The sequence below is a fragment of the Neospora caninum genome, chromosome III, assembly GCF_000208865.1.
Source record: "Neospora caninum Liverpool complete genome, chromosome III".
Lineage (NCBI taxonomy): Eukaryota > Apicomplexa > Conoidasida > Eucoccidiorida > Sarcocystidae > Neospora > Neospora caninum.
The window spans coordinates 1,410,206-1,424,996 of NC_018388.1; the positions used below are offsets into that span (position 1 = coordinate 1,410,206).

The 14,791-nt window shown below is 55.6% G+C and overlaps 3 protein-coding genes across 3 annotated transcripts; 1 reads left to right on the forward strand and 2 right to left on the reverse strand.

Moving 5' to 3' along the window:
• Positions 1-978: 978 nt before the first annotated feature.
• NCLIV_008530 (predicted CDS Pa_1_14030, related) lies at positions 979-5,038 on the reverse strand (the record flags this gene model as incomplete). The annotated part of the gene is made up of 9 exons (XM_003880369.1): positions 979-1,056; positions 1,283-1,404; positions 1,700-1,843; positions 2,175-2,253; positions 2,376-2,496; positions 2,717-3,295; positions 3,594-3,675; positions 4,343-4,537; positions 4,798-5,038. 9 exons carry the CDS (start codon positions 5,036-5,038, stop codon positions 979-981), a joined length of 1,641 nt encoding a protein of 546 aa, XP_003880418.1.
• A 1,805-nt stretch (positions 5,039-6,843) lies between these two features.
• NCLIV_008540 (conserved hypothetical protein) lies at positions 6,844-8,413 on the forward strand (the record flags this gene model as incomplete). The annotated part of the gene is made up of 2 exons (XM_003880370.1): positions 6,844-7,426; positions 7,845-8,413. The coding sequence occupies 2 exons, from the start codon at positions 6,844-6,846 to the stop codon at positions 8,411-8,413; spliced, it is 1,152 nt and encodes a 383-aa protein (XP_003880419.1).
• Positions 8,414-9,849: 1,436 nt separating this feature from the next.
• On the reverse strand, positions 9,850-11,479 carry NCLIV_008550 (conserved hypothetical protein; the record flags this gene model as incomplete). Its single annotated transcript, XM_003880371.1, has 2 exons — positions 9,850-10,534; positions 10,791-11,479. 2 exons carry the CDS (start codon positions 11,477-11,479, stop codon positions 9,850-9,852), a joined length of 1,374 nt encoding a protein of 457 aa, XP_003880420.1.
• Positions 11,480-14,791: the final 3,312 nt, after the last annotated feature.

The window sequence follows — 14,791 nt, forward strand, 5'->3', positions numbered from 1 at the left end:
TCTTTGACCTTGCCAGAAGACCTTCGTCAAGAGAAAAACCTTAGTCTCCACACGAGAAAGGCATATTTTTCCTTGCCACACCTGGATCCTTTAATCCGCTGGAAGAACAAACGCGAACAGAACCTCTTTAGAAAGGCGCCGTACTTCCGCCAACAGACATTCCCTCTCGTCGCTTCGACATCTATCCCTCACCAATTAGAGATCGTTTCTGTTGTAACCGCTAAACCTCCACCGATAGCAGGTTCTCCTCCAACAGGACCCTTTTTCTTTGTCAGTGGGATGGAAATGTGGGCCACGAATCCGAATCTCCGCATGAAAGAGCTTCTCTTCGACGTGTAGCCAGGTGTTGTTCCTCGCCTTCTCTCCAAAATAGCATGCGCAGGCTTCTTGCCCACATTCTCAGAGAATATCGTTGGTGATTCGCTGGAAATTGTCGTACTGGACAGTTCGAAAATTGTTGACTGACGTCTCGATGAGATCGACGATGCGCTCGATACACTTATAAAAAAGGGACGACACACAGCGATGTCCCAAAGTTGATATTCCCTGGCGAGTTCGAGAGAAGATACCCGTAGTCTACCAACATTGACAAAGGAAACAGGAAAAACAGAAATTTCAGTCACACTCGACCACACATTCGCGTCTACATACAAAAGTATATATAATTTCAACGTGCGCGTAAAACAGAGACGCAGGGTACGAATATACTTGCCGCAAACATCAGATGAGAGACCTTCCTAGCAACGTAAATACGAGATGGCTCTCTTCTCGTCTCCTCGTCCCTATAACATCCAAATATTTATGTTTATTAGGCTTTCAGGTGAGGTCCTTTCCTACACATGAATGTAAATATATATGAATGTAAATATATATCAAATGAACCGACGACGCATGGACGGATGCGAAAGAACGAGAACAAAAAAACACGAGACAGGGAAGAGAACTTCCTACCTATGTGGATGAGATGGCCCTCTGCATCTAGTTGCCGTTGTATCGATCTTTGTCTTGAAGGAAGTAGGAGACAAGGGAATACGCCGCATGACTCTCAATGAAGTTCTGCAAAGACAACCAGCACAGACACCGGTCCCTTCAATTCATGATCTTGTTTCATGATCGGCGGAGTTTCTGTCTTCCGTTCTTAAAACGTCAGAGGCGCTAACAAAGTGACGACTCTTCTCCGTGTCTTGGCCCTGGTTCCTCCCCTCTGCCTCATTTCCCTTCTCTCCTCGATCGCCCCCCTTTGACTGCCTCGTCCTTTCTACGGCTCTTCACGCCTTGCTACCTGTTTCGCTTCAAAAGGATTGTCAGCCAAGAGGAAGTCGAAGACCCGAGCACTCGAATCCGTGTTGTGCCGCTTCTTCAAAACGTCCACCCTGCACGTGTCAGGGACGAACTTCATCACGCCTGCGCCCACGCGCATGCCAGCACCCGCAACACGAACTATGAAATGCATACACATATGCATGCATGCACGCATAGACGCACTCGAACAGCGCAATTGTCCTTGGTGTTCCGACACGGCAGTTCTTGAAGAGATCCACGCTGACCGGGGTGTGACGGGAATTGTGGACAAGCATGCGCAAAACATTAACCCTGTGGTGGCCTATTTAGAACACGCGCTCGGCACCTCTCTACGTGAGCCTGAACCAGCGGGGCAACTCCTTTTCGCAAATGCAGAGACTGACGAAGGCTTGCGTACCTGAGTTGGACCCAGTAACGAGGATTTCGTAGGGCCTGAGCCACAGGGGGAGACGCGCCTCATCGGAGATCGCCTTGAACTGTCGCACCAGCTGAGACGCCAGCAGCTCTTGGCGCCAGTCGTCTCCACTCTTCATCAAGACACCTGAACGACAACGCGTCGCCGAAGACAGATAAACACGTGAAAGAAGGAAACAAAAGCAAAATCGACTCTCCACGCACACATCTGCTGTCGTGCGCACCCAGACCATTCTCGATATGTCGATAGAGCAGCAGAGATATCGTTTGCGCGGAGACAGAGATGACGACTGGAGACGTTGCGACCTCACAAAGCGACTTCAGACATAAGGAGAGAGCGACTGGGGAGAAACGGAAAAAAGACAAGCAGACTAGCTGCATTCTTCTAAACGACTCGCGCGGAAAAAAGGCGAGCCTGCAGCGTTCTCGGGCGACGGGTTGCTTTTTTCTGCACGTACGCCGGATGTCCCACGAACGCAGGTGTCCATACGGCGACCGGCGTCGAAGGCGCTCGCACTTGTCCGCCCACAGTTCTCCCTACAAAAGAAAAACAGAAACGCACAGGAAGGCGAGAATCCACACACAAACACACAGTTCAGGCCTCGTGAACTCCGCAGGCCACAACGGGAGACAAAAATCCTAGCATGTCTTTCTCCAACCTCGTGGAACGGAATGGTCACTCCGGTCATGGTCCAAGTCCCGACCATCGCCGTCACGTACAGGCGTCGACACAAAATCCAGCTGTTCAAACTCTCGGGGAAAAGGTTCAAGAGGACCGGCCTGAAGAAGAAGACAACACCACGCCACAAAGAACTGGCTGGGGCTGTCCCCGTGCCGCGACCTGTGCCCACCACAACGAGCAGCCACACGACAGGCTCTCCAGAGAAGAACACAAATCGTGAGAGAGCGAGAACGTCCGCGGAGAGAGACGCAGCGCTCTGAGAAACATCCGAGAGAGAACAACCACAGACAGAACCTGGGGGGGGTCGATATGCCTTACCGCAGCGACCGAGCCGGTTCGAGAGCCAGGACGTTGGGGACATCGATGAGAAGAGAAGAGAAGTGGTGCAACGTGTTGAAGTAGTCACACCGTCGCTGTTTCATGATAAACTGCTGGAGATCTTCTTCCATTTCCCAACCGTCGCTTTCCCAGTCCGCACTCTCATCGCCGCTTTCGTCTTCCCGGTCCCCCTCTGTTTTTTTTTCTTCCAGGCTGCGGCCGTAGCGTCCCGTCGCCTCCCGACCTGCCCGCGCGTGTCGATTCCTGTTCCCTGCGCCACATGCCTGTTCCTCTGCGCCTCCGCACCTCCCCCCGCTGCGCACCCTCTCTCGCACCTCGCGTCGCGGCACCGCGTCCTTGCTCGAAAAAGGCAGCAGCTGCAGCGTGTAGAGAGCGAGGGGATTCCCCAGCTTCCCGTAGACCGACGGCAACTTCACCTTCGCCCCTGCCACTGTCGTCGGGCCCGTCAAGAGGCGCAGGCTCTCGGGAATGCGCGGACGCAGAGCGCCCGAAGACAGCGTGGGCCGCCGCAGAGACCCGCGGGCAGACCCCGTGCCTGAGGAGTCGACGCCGGAGAGGCTGATACAGGCAGCGAGGGAGCCGCCGTGCGCCGCGCAGACGCATCGGTTGACGGGAGAGATGATGTGAGATCTGACGGTTGAGAGAGACTCGACGTAGCTGCAGCCTCTGGATCGAGAGTCGGTGGAGGCGAGTGCTCGTCGCGCGAACTCGGAGAGACTCACACGTCTCGAACAAGGAAGAAAACTGCGGAGACGAAAGAGCACTGGAGGGCCTGCCTTCGCCCCTTGAGCTGGCTGTCGCCATCCTCTGAGATTCATCGGCCGCCGTAGAGAGAGCACCCCGTAGGGGAGGCGACCAAGGCGCGGAGGAACAAGCCTCTGCGCTCTGGGACTCGTGGAGCGCATGCTGATGTTGGCGGATCAGTTGCACGATGCGTCCTGAGTGAGAGGCAAGAAGAAATGTTTTTCACGTGAAAGCCCCCGTGACTGGGTGCGCACACTGGCGCGTCTTGGTGCCCCTGGAGAACAAGGATATTTCATTAACATTGGACTAACTGACTGTAAACCTGTAGCGTTAAGGCTTTCTGGAAAGTATCAGGATGCAAAAATCAACTTCAATTTTGAATTCGGTCCTTCTGGCGTGGCCAAGGGCAGTTTTGGCGACGCGCGCCCTCACGTGCTCAAAGACGCGAGGAAGCCGAAGAAAAAGACAGCATCGAGGAAACCAGGACGGGATAGAGCCACAGCAAGAGGGAAAAGGGGAAGCGACGGAGGAAGCAGGAAAGAGGAGTCAAAGGCGGCAACCCCCGGCAGGGAGAAGCAGCACTTGCCGACGCACATGGAGGGGGGACGGGGGAGGGGGGGTAGAGACGGGGGCGGCGCAGACCTAGAAACGAGCGTCATGAGGAAAAAAGAATCAACGGAAGTGGAGCAAGTTGAAGGAGAGGCAAATGTGCAGGGCGTGACGCAGCGGCTGTCCACCCGGTACAAGGAACGATACGGACCCGAGGAGCCTCTCTGTGCATCCTGCTTATGGCCTTTTCTTTTTTCCCTTCACTTGCGCACTCTTCTCTTACATCCTCCCGCTCTCCTGTTTCCCACTTACGTCTTTTGAAGAGATCAACGGCGAACGCATTTTCGGAGTTGGGTCTTCTCTCCTCTCCTCGATCGCCGTGTCCCTGTTCTTCCGTCTCTTCCTTCCGACCCCATCCGCTTTGCTGTGTTCCTGCGCCAAGCGGTTTGCAATTCACAACGACCATTTCCACCTCCTGCGTCATCTTCTGCGCCGGCTCTTCCAAACCTGAAAAAAACGCAGCAGCCGCACCTGGAAAGAAGAGGTGTAGAGTCGTGCTTTAGCTCTTTGGCTTTGCGTTTTAGGAAACGGAGCTGGGCGCCAACTGTGCGACATAGACACCAACGACAAAGCAGGGAAAGAAGGCATCGGACAAATACGGCTCCATCCATTCTGTCGTGTCTGAGTGCTCGTCAGAACTCGAGACTCTGGCGTCGCCGATTTTTCGCCGTTTCCGCGTCTCTCCCAGCCCCTCTCTGGCTCCGCACCTGCTACTTTGTCCTCCACCATTGACTGGTAGAGCCAAGACGCCATGAGAGCGAGGTGTATGCTTTTGCTCGCTTTGTCGAGGAGAAAGCGGTGAAGCGACGAGGTTTTGAAGCGGACCAGCGAGAGCTGGACGAGTTGCAGGAGGTAGAAGATGATGTCTTCGTCTGTTCGCTTCACGTACAGCAGATTCACCAAGTATTCGTGGACGCCCGGTTCCTGCCTGTGGAACAAGTAGTACATGTGGAAGTACGCGTCAAAGTAATCGGACTGAAAGAGCCGCAGAAGGCTCCCCTCGTCGCCCCTCCGCTCCAAACTCGAACTGCCCGAGCTCAACACTCTGACCAAACTCGCAGCGCGCGACCCCAGGGAAGACGAAGACGACAAGGCAGACGAACGCGGGCGATCGTCTTTCGAAGTCGCGGAGGCTTCGAGCGCAGTCTCCTGTGCAGTGCTCTTGGCGGAATATAAAAAAGATTTTATGTGACCAGGCCAAAATTACAGAGCATATTTCAGAAGCGCTTCCCCCTTTTAATGCACGCAAAGCACTTTTGTTGCTGTGAACGTGGTCCTGTGAACTGGCGAATGACTGGGGGTAAAAAAATGCACTTCGCGACGCGGAGTCTGACCAGCCGCGCCATGGTGTTCCGCCCGTCTTTGCGCTTCAAACCGTTTCCTGTGTACCTTTCTCCTTCCTCCGCGAAGAAACTTGTTTTCACTAAACGTAAACACAGATCCCTCGCTCGTCATCCCGTGGCTGGTCGTGCCCCACAAAGCTGTGCCTTCGCCTCGAAGGCCCTTTGCCCGCCAGTACACGAAGCAGAGTGTCACCTTCCTTTTGGTGGATGAGACATCTTTTGATGAATTCATTTATACCGTCGCTTGAGACGAAATGACTCGGCATCAAACCCCGCCGCCGCTGGAACGTCAATGGAACTCAGGACAGCGGGCCCAGCGTTCTACGCGCGACCTGCGATCCTCTTCGGAACAAAACCGGCGGCGCAAGGGAAGACAAGCAAAGGGAAACCTAAGCAGGGGAAGACAAGCAAACGGAAACCTAGGCAGGTGAAGACAAGCAAACGGAAACCTAGGCAGGTGAAGACAAGCAAACGGAAACCTAGGCAGGTGAAGACAAGCAAACGGAAACCTGGGCAGGTGAAGACAAGCAAACGGAAACCGCGGAGAGAAAACGAGGCCTGCATGTCACTATGTACTCTGAACGTTTATCGTGTCGATTCCCCGTGCACGACGACACTTATTCCGCCTTTCCTTCCGTTTTCACAGACCGTTCGCGCTAGGCACTCGCTGTAACGGTCCTTTCTCAGCAAAGCAAAATGCTTTTACGTGTTTCTGGGGTTTTTGTCTTCTGGGGCGTCGCGCGAGTCACCCATTCGTCGAGTTTTGTATCGAGAGGGCATGTACCAGCACACGCGGGCCCCCAAGGTGCCGCACGGCATCTGGGAAACGGGACGTACCTACGCCAGAAGGGCCACCCTCTAAGGAGACTGGTCGCTTGAGAACGGAAGAATCCGTCAAGTCTCGTTCCACAACAAACGGACCAGGAGTTTGTCTTTTTTGTCGCCGTGTCTGGATGTTCCAGTGCGCGAGATCGCGCACAGGGGCGTCCCAGCGCATGCACAACACTCGATCCAGCAGGATCCCGAGAGGAGAGCCTTTGACTCGGCGGAAGCAATCGCCCCTGTCTGAACCTATGGAGCCGGCGTTGGGACCTCGTGCATTTATTTCGTGTCGAGCGCTCTAGGAAAGTTTTTTGACGGGGCCCGCGTTCCGCAGCCCATTGCGCGTCACGCTAGTCGCCGCCATCCGGCTTCAGCCGCTTCATCGATGCATCTGTGCTCTCTCTTGCGCATCTGCCCAAGGACGCCGGACGCTCTCGTACCGGGAACTGCATTTCCTAACTCTAGGTTCCGGCATCAACCCGTGTGGCGGGGGGCCTTCAACTCCTTGCGGAGACGCCCGGGCCTTTCCGTTTCGGTGTCCATGAACCTCAGGGGGGGGGTGCGCAGATTCTCTTCCCCGGCCGCAAAATGCTTGGCCCTTTCCAGGCTTTCCGAAGATCTGAGTGGCGCACACCCACTGTCCTCTGCTCTCGTCGGGGACTGCCGCGCTGTGTCTCCTCTCCCTATTCGCAGTCTCTGTTCTCATGTGTGGCGTTGCTGTCCTTCGTCTTCGCGATCCGCGTGGAGAGCCGCCTCGAACGCGACGGACCCGGCGTACGGGACAGCCTCCCCTCTGCGCCGTCGCAGCCGGAGACATGTTATCCACCAAGCTTTTCTCTGTTCTGGATTGTTGTATCCGCGGGCCTGTGGTTTGTCGTCGCGTCCTTGCCCGTTCACCGCATTCCTCTCCTCTTTGTTCCGGCCCAAGTTCGCGAGCGCGTCTTGCAGCAGGTGCGGGACGCGCGGCGCACGCTGATGGACGCGACAGACGGCGAAGCGGAGCGAGAAAAGAAGACGGCGGCCAAAGACTTTCTGGTTTCTGTGCGAAACCGGAGTGTCGGCTTTGTCCACGCGTCGATCATCTCGGTTCTGTCCCTGGCGTGCGTGACGCTCGACAAGCAACTCATCGACGATAAGATTTTCGGCTGCTCGCCGCTCTTCACTGTGACAGGTAAACACCGCCTCGCACGGCGCAGCTGCCTCAGAGAATCAGAGAACAGAGGCGGGTGCGTGACGCGACTTGGAAAGGCGGGACGGGGCGCCCCGAGGAAACGCGAGAAGAACGAAGAGACGGGGACGAGCAGAAGGAACAAACAGCGTTTGCAGGCAGAGCGGAGAGAGCGCGAGTTTGCGAGGCGTTATGCGGAAGGGGAGAGAGGGAGAACGAGACGGGCGCAGCGCCTGGAGTTGGTGAGACCCACAGGGAGAAAAGCGCGGTGGCAAGCGAGAGAGGCGAGAGGGACTGTGCACGACACACACACGCGCGCGCGCCTTCCTTCCGTCTACGCGTCCTCCGGAGGAATGCCCCTTCCCGCCCTTCTCTCACGGTGTCTCTTTTGAGCATGTGTATGTGTGTGTGCGTGTTTCAGGCATCATCCTGACAGGGTACTTTTTGTGGGATTTCTGCGTGATTCTCTGGCACTGGACTCCAGCCGCGCCCCAGTGGCTGCTCCACTGTGCCGTCTCTGTAATTACGGCGGCGAACCCGTTCCTGGTGCTTCCAGGAGAGCCGCCAATGTGTTTCTACGCTGCGAGTCTCATTCTCTTTGAGCTTAGCACCCCGTTCCTGGCGCTTCGCTATTTCATGCTCAGAGCGTACGTCTTTCATCCCAGTCCGGCAGACGGGAAGTCGGAAGGCGACGCGAAGCTCACACAAAACGGAGAGAAGGGCGGCGCGCGGACGCTCCCCCGCTGCTACACGCTCGTCTCCGTCTGCTTCTTCCTCGCGTTTTTCCTCGTGCGCATTCTCTGGGGCCTCGGCTGGATGCTCCCGTCGCTCTTGGTGTTTCTTTCGAACGGGGATGGGGCCTTGTTCAGGCCGTGGCGAAGATACATCTTCTACGCAAGTGTGCCGCTGTTCTCAGCTTTGAATCTGTATTGGCTCTACATGATCGTCGAGTCCGTCCTCTGCAAGCGCCAGAAAAAGAAGCAGCAGTGAGGGGAGACGAGGAACGCGAGAAACGCGGCGGGGCCGTCTGGCGTCGAGAACCCGAAGGCGAAGCGGGAACGAGCGGAGACATCCGCCGTGGGCGAATCCCCTTCCGACCCACACACACCGTGAGAAGGCGCAGTTGAATTTGAAGCGAGAGGATCGGCTCAAACCGGATACTAGAGAGGACAAACGCTTTCAACCTGTCGAAGACCGAGCACTCCCATCGTGACAGCTCTGGTCAACTGCACCAGCAAGCATCGGCTGGACCTACACTGGACACGGGAACAATTGTTCACAGCCCCAGGGGCGGGGCAAAGTCTCCCGCACATGCCAAGGACCAGGAGCGGAGTCTGGAGAACGTCTGCGGGCGAGGTGAAAAGGGGCTGACCTGCGGCGGCCTTCGAGTCCGAAGGGCTCGCAGGAGCGCTATTTATTTACTGGGCTTGGGTGTTTCCCATTGTGCGCGCGTGGCGTTTGCAGTGCAGTTTAGACAGCTTCCTGCACTGCGGTGTGTAGTGTTTCGTCACAGTTTCCTGAACAGGTCTTCTCCACGGGGAGCAGTCGGTCGCTGCCGCTCGTCAGGCGCTGTTTCCCAGTGCGCCGCGGGGGCAACGCCAGCGCAGCAAAGGTTTTTCAAAGGTCGCGGGATGTTCAATCTCGGGGGCCCAAAACCGCCTGTTGTTGAGCTCAAGCGGAAGCAGAAGTGTGTGTACGCAACTGGACAAAACACATTTAGGCTTGGCTACGCGACAAGACCGTAAACAGGGAAAACAGGGACAAGCACTCGACGCACTTTTTGGCGCACACACACATACCTACCCAACCAATAGAGCCCGCAGGCCAAAATCGCTGCGGCCCCGTTCTCAGTCACGCGTCGCCGTCGAGCTCAGGGAAAGACTCTTTCACAGACAAACTAGCCGGTCGTTCCCTATATAACAGGGAGGACACCCCTGAGAGAAAACGTCTCTTTCAGTCCGCCTTCCCGCGGCTCTCTAATCCTGTGTGTGTGCCACATTCTGCATTCAACTATAGCATCCAGCGGCCGGCACTGATCTAGCGATTCAGAAATCCAGCAATCACAGCGCCTAAAACCTCGTTTCATTCCTGCCCATTCGGTGTGGCGACACTGCACAGCGGACGCAGGCTTCCGCCGGTTTCCAAAGCTTCGGCCGGCCAGTTGCTGCCTCAGCGCGTGCCTTGGACGGAAAAACAATTCTCCCCCACGAGAACGGGCTCGCACCGCTACTTGCGCCAACCCTGCAGTGCGGTACTCCCTGGCTCACGACTCAACTACGGGACGTCTAGCACCAGTCCCGTTAGGGGGAATGGACAGCGCGCACACCTGCTCTTTGCCCCACTTCTTTCCAGACCGGCGAGGCCTTCGTTAAACGCGGGCACGGAAAATACACTGCGGCTCCTCTCAAGTTGTGTCCCGACACAACCTAGGCGCCACCGACCGCTTCGCCCGCCGAGGAGTGTCTCTTTCGTGATCCTTGCCTGGACCGCGTCCGGGGTTTTCGGGCCGCACTGCTCGCTCTCTTGCCCCTGCGACCGCGTCGGGCTCCACGGGAGTCGTCCTGAGGGTCTTCACCTTCCTCGCCTTGCCCACGCTCCGGGATAGTCGCTTCTCCAAAAATGTTTTCCGCTCCAGCCTGACAGATTTCCAGAGCTTCGAGGAACGTCCTCGTCTCGTCAGGCGCGAGGCTGTTGGCTCCAGAGCCCGAGGAGCCCGCAGCCAGAGGGGCGATCAAGGCCGAGGAGACAGACGGGGCGGGAGGAAACATGGACGGCTTGGGGGAGGCATCCGCACTTTGCGCAAGGTCAAGAAACGAATCTTGTCCCTCTTTTGTCAATCGGCCATCCTGCGGGGCGCGTAAGGAAGAGCCAGTCGCGGCAGCCATCTCGCAGCTCGCCCCTCCAGGGAAAACGGCAGCTGAAGCGGACAGTGCAGAGGAGACAGTGGAGCCCAACAGGCCCGTTGCGTGCACGAACTGGGGCGATGAGGGCGTCGGCCACGGCGCCAGCGTCCCTGTCCCGCCAATGGAATACGGCGGAGGCGTGGTTTTGTGGTCCACCAAGAAGTGCTGGATAGCCTCCAAAACTTCATTCACTTCGTTTTCCGAGAGCCTGCACGGAAACACGCGTCACGCAGAGTGACAGGCGACGGCCAAAGTGGGATGAACAGAACCCATGGGACAGCGCGGTCCTCAGTAGACACGGGCAGAGACGAAAGCAGCGATTTGTGCGAAACTGGAAAATGAGAGAGGGTCGGATGAAGCGCAAGACGACCTTGTGGACCAAGAGGGACAAAAGAGAGACAACGAAACGACGCGGAGAAGTCGTTTACAGAGCACGTGGGGCAAAAAGAAGGGGGTCATCTCACCTGACTGCACACTCCTCCACCATGGCGTAGATCTCGACAGGCTTTGAGGCTCCGAGGTTCAGCATCTGAAGAAGCTCGCCTTGGTAGAGCCCGTAGCGGAGACTGAGGATCTCTAGGCACGGACCAACGCATGAAAAAAATCGGCGACACAGGAGCTTTTGAAGGCCACGCGCAACCATCGCGGACGGACCCCCTCCCAGAGCGCTGCCGCTGCGTCGGCTCTCATTGCCCTCATGTGTCGACGGGCCTAGCGCTGCTCTTGAGCACTTGTCGTCTTGCCGTGCAGTTCCGCGGCCGTGTTGCGCGACTGGCCGCGTCCGTTCTCGGCCGCTTGTTTCGGCGCTCTGTCGCTCTTGAGGACTCGTGTCGAGCAGCGAGAGGTACGGGCACGTGGACTCTATGTAATGTTGAAGGGTGTGATTTAGCATATGCTGGTAGAGATACGCTTTGACGGTTTCCGGGCGGAAAACCCTGGAAGCCCCGTCGGCCGGACCGCCCGCTGGGTCCGACACTGCGGACGAAGCGCCTCCTTTCTCAGGCTCGTCAGCCGCATTCTGACGAGCTTCCGAAGACGAGGAGTGACTGAGGAGAAGAGACTGAAGAGAAGGCAGGCGCCGCTGCTGCTGCCGAAGTAAGGCGAGGACTTCCAGATTCGTCAGAACCCCGACGCAGGGTTCCACCACGTGCATGGTGAGGGCAGTCGATGTCCACAAGAGCACAGGAGGCAGACAGGCCTCAGGAAATCAAGGAATCAAAGAGCCTTTCATAGGCTTCTGGTTCAATAGACACGCAAACCCCGTTTTTCCACCTGGATTTGAGGGCATGCGGACAGCATGCAATTTGCGGCCGGCCCAGTGTGCAGAACTCTACGCAAAAAAATGATGGGAATGAGAACGCGAAATTGCCGAATCGAGACGAGGTAAACAAGCTGTGGGGAGGAAAATGACGGAAGGGGAAAAAAGCACCGGAAAACAACGGAGAGAAAAGGACTGCAACCGTGTTGACTGCGCGCATGCGACAGCGGCCGCCCTCGAAGATCGCGCTGAGAGAGCCGCCTCACCCTGTATGCGGAAACGTCGAGTCTCCTGGATATGCGGTTGAAGCGTTCTCGACCCAACTGGAAAAGAAACCAGATAGCAGCTGTCTTTTTCCTTCCCCAATTCCGGTCTTTGGGCCATACAAAAGTACTCGCTGTTTCATCGAACCAGAGATCCTTGACAGAAGTAGCCAGGCTGTGTCCAAACAGGTGTCAAAAGTTCCCGCGTTCTCGGGCTTCTCGACCGTTCTGTGCGTGTCACACTTAAACTGGAACCATGACCATGATGAAGAGTTCGGTCGAATAAACATGATGGCTACTTTACAGGAAAATGCTTCAGAGTTCTCCAGAACATTGTTCCTTTTCAGCGCGCAGCTGGCAACTGCTGCTCGCGCTCTGTAACGATCAACCTGCAAACCTATCGTGTAGATCACTCTCTTCCAAATCTTCAGACCAGTGTGACCGCAGGAGAAGAGAACCTCAGACCTCTCCAGTGCTTTGCTGTCGGCTGGGCTTCCCAAACAAAATCCTACGGCAATGATTAGTCCCATGTTGGCCATCCCGACTTCTGCAGTCTCCTCATTTTCGAGATGAGAGTTTGTAGCAGCTTGTAAAGCGCCAAACTAACTCTATAGTACTGTACCAATTGTTTTTTGGTTTTCCAAGAAAACACTCTACCAATTCTGAATGCTTCCGGAGGGAAAGGAACCTGCTAGTCCGAGGAATCGCTCGATATACAGTCTCTGTTGCAGTACGCTGGCCTAGCTCGTCAATTGCCACTTGGCAATAGTGTCTTTACCTCAGCTTCCATTCGGTATCTTTAGCCACAAGAACAACATGACTCTACCCTCACGCCGTCCGTCACCTTAGTCGCGTTGAGGTCATCCAACGGTACCGTTTTGCTCTCCGGTCTGTTGTAGACGCACAGCTACGTGATGATTCTGTGTCACGCCTCCTGAATAAAAATCCCTTTGTGTACACAGAGGACATAATCGGTCCCCGCGTCCTGGCTTCCTAGGATTGATCTGCGCAGTAGAGGAATTCGGCCACTTACGTTTGTTACACCTTCCCACAAACGCGTGACTTGGACAGCTTGCACGCATCTGAGGCAGCGGCTTCATAGTCCCCCCACCCGCTGGGAGGCAGCAATCTCATGCTTCATACCAACGTTTTGGTGTCGTGCCGGTGCAACACCATTCTGATGCATCAATCCGTGAAAGCCTCATCAAAGCTGAAGTCGACGGAGGGAGGATCCGAATCGAACGCGAAAGGATTAACGACTCTGTAACTATAAGGACATCGCAGTGACACTCTACTATGCCACAGCAAGGTAAGGGTAGCTGAGAGACTGTAACATGGCATGAATGATTGAGGCCGTCGCTACATTCAGCATTCATGCTGGTAAGAGAGTGAAAAGAGGCGCATGTGAGAAAATGTTCTTTCGGGGTTCGTGGGCCACAATTCACCAGTCGCGTGGTTACGGGTGCACAGAAGAGCGACAGGTGAATCGCGTCAGCACGACGCTGAGAGAGGTTGTCTTTCCAAATATGTTTCATGACACCTCAGGACTCCATGAGATCGTGCGCGAAACCTGGAAAGTTCTCTGATGTGAGAGGCGAAGGTCGTCACCGTGAAATCGCACAACAGCATCCCAGCGAAAATGCTTCCGTTGACGGATCTGCATCCAGGCGGTAGGAAACACGAGTCACAGGGAATCACTGTGTGCCACACTCCAGAAACTACAGAAAATCTCTAGCCGCCTTCTAAATTGCGACGAACTGGAAATTCAGAGAAAGGCGGGGGCTAGCCGGGGCTCTCAAAGACAGGCTGTTGCCTGTCCCGCGAATCCTCGCTGCCAGGCAGACTGAACAGGAAAATTCGAAGAGGGTCATTCTGATTGTCTGATTGGAACAAATCCTAGCTGGAGGGGGGGGGTTCTCTACATCTTGAAAGTGTGGAATGGAAGCAGCATGTCGATGGATACTGGCATGCTCGCAACAAGAGTCAGAGAATTGCCGACTCCGATTGGCTGCAGCAGTGCGCAAGACAGCTACTAGCCGCGAGGCTTGGTGAAACTGAGATCCCCGTAAGCTTTTTTTCGTTTCTGGTCGCAAATAACCTCCTAAAAACACCCGGCTTTTTTGTCGATTATGAGTGTGAATTTCACGGCACTTGCGGATACTGATTCATTTGCATGGCTTTATAGCCCCGGCCTTCTCGCGTGTGGCCAATCCCCAAGACAAAACGTCTCTCTACGCCCGAGAGCGCTGGCGCAGGAGCAGAGTTTGCCACTGCTTTTTCTCACCAAGTCAAAGATACAAAGCAAGAGTAAATAAATTCCACCTGAGTTAAGTGGTGAACATTGGAAACATGTTTTCAGTCCATGCTGCTGTTGACTCTGTTGGGAACAGCTAACCTCCCGAGTTCTCAAGACTCTTCTCGCGACTCTCCTGCTTCTCGCGACTCTCCAGCTTATCTCGGCGTCACGCTTTCATTGCATACGACTCTGAACATTTGAACCGTTGCGCTTTTATGCGGCGTACTCTTGTCATGCTGCCTCCTTCAGAGCTGCTCGGCGGCTTTTTTATAGCGCTGGCCTTTGATTCGTCGCTATGGCGACAGCTTCTTTCCTCCACTCAGGACGTACGCGTGACCATTTGCGAGTTCTGGGACAGCCGGTGCCTGTCTGTTGAGGCGCCTGTTCATATCGGAGCGCATCTTCGAAGCGCTGCGTTCCTCTGAGAGATCTACCGCTGCTTCGCGCTTCCATCCGTTCATTGTTTTAGCACCGCCAACCCTGCACTGGCTACAATGCTGCTCCACGGCTGAAAGGAGACTGCCGAGGCCGTTGCAACCAGAAAGGCGCTGCTTTTTTTCGGAGCCCTGCGCACTCCCTTTAGTTTCATGTGTCCATACGCAAACTTTTGCCCGCCCTTCTCGGCCGCAGCGCCCTGTCGTTGGCCAG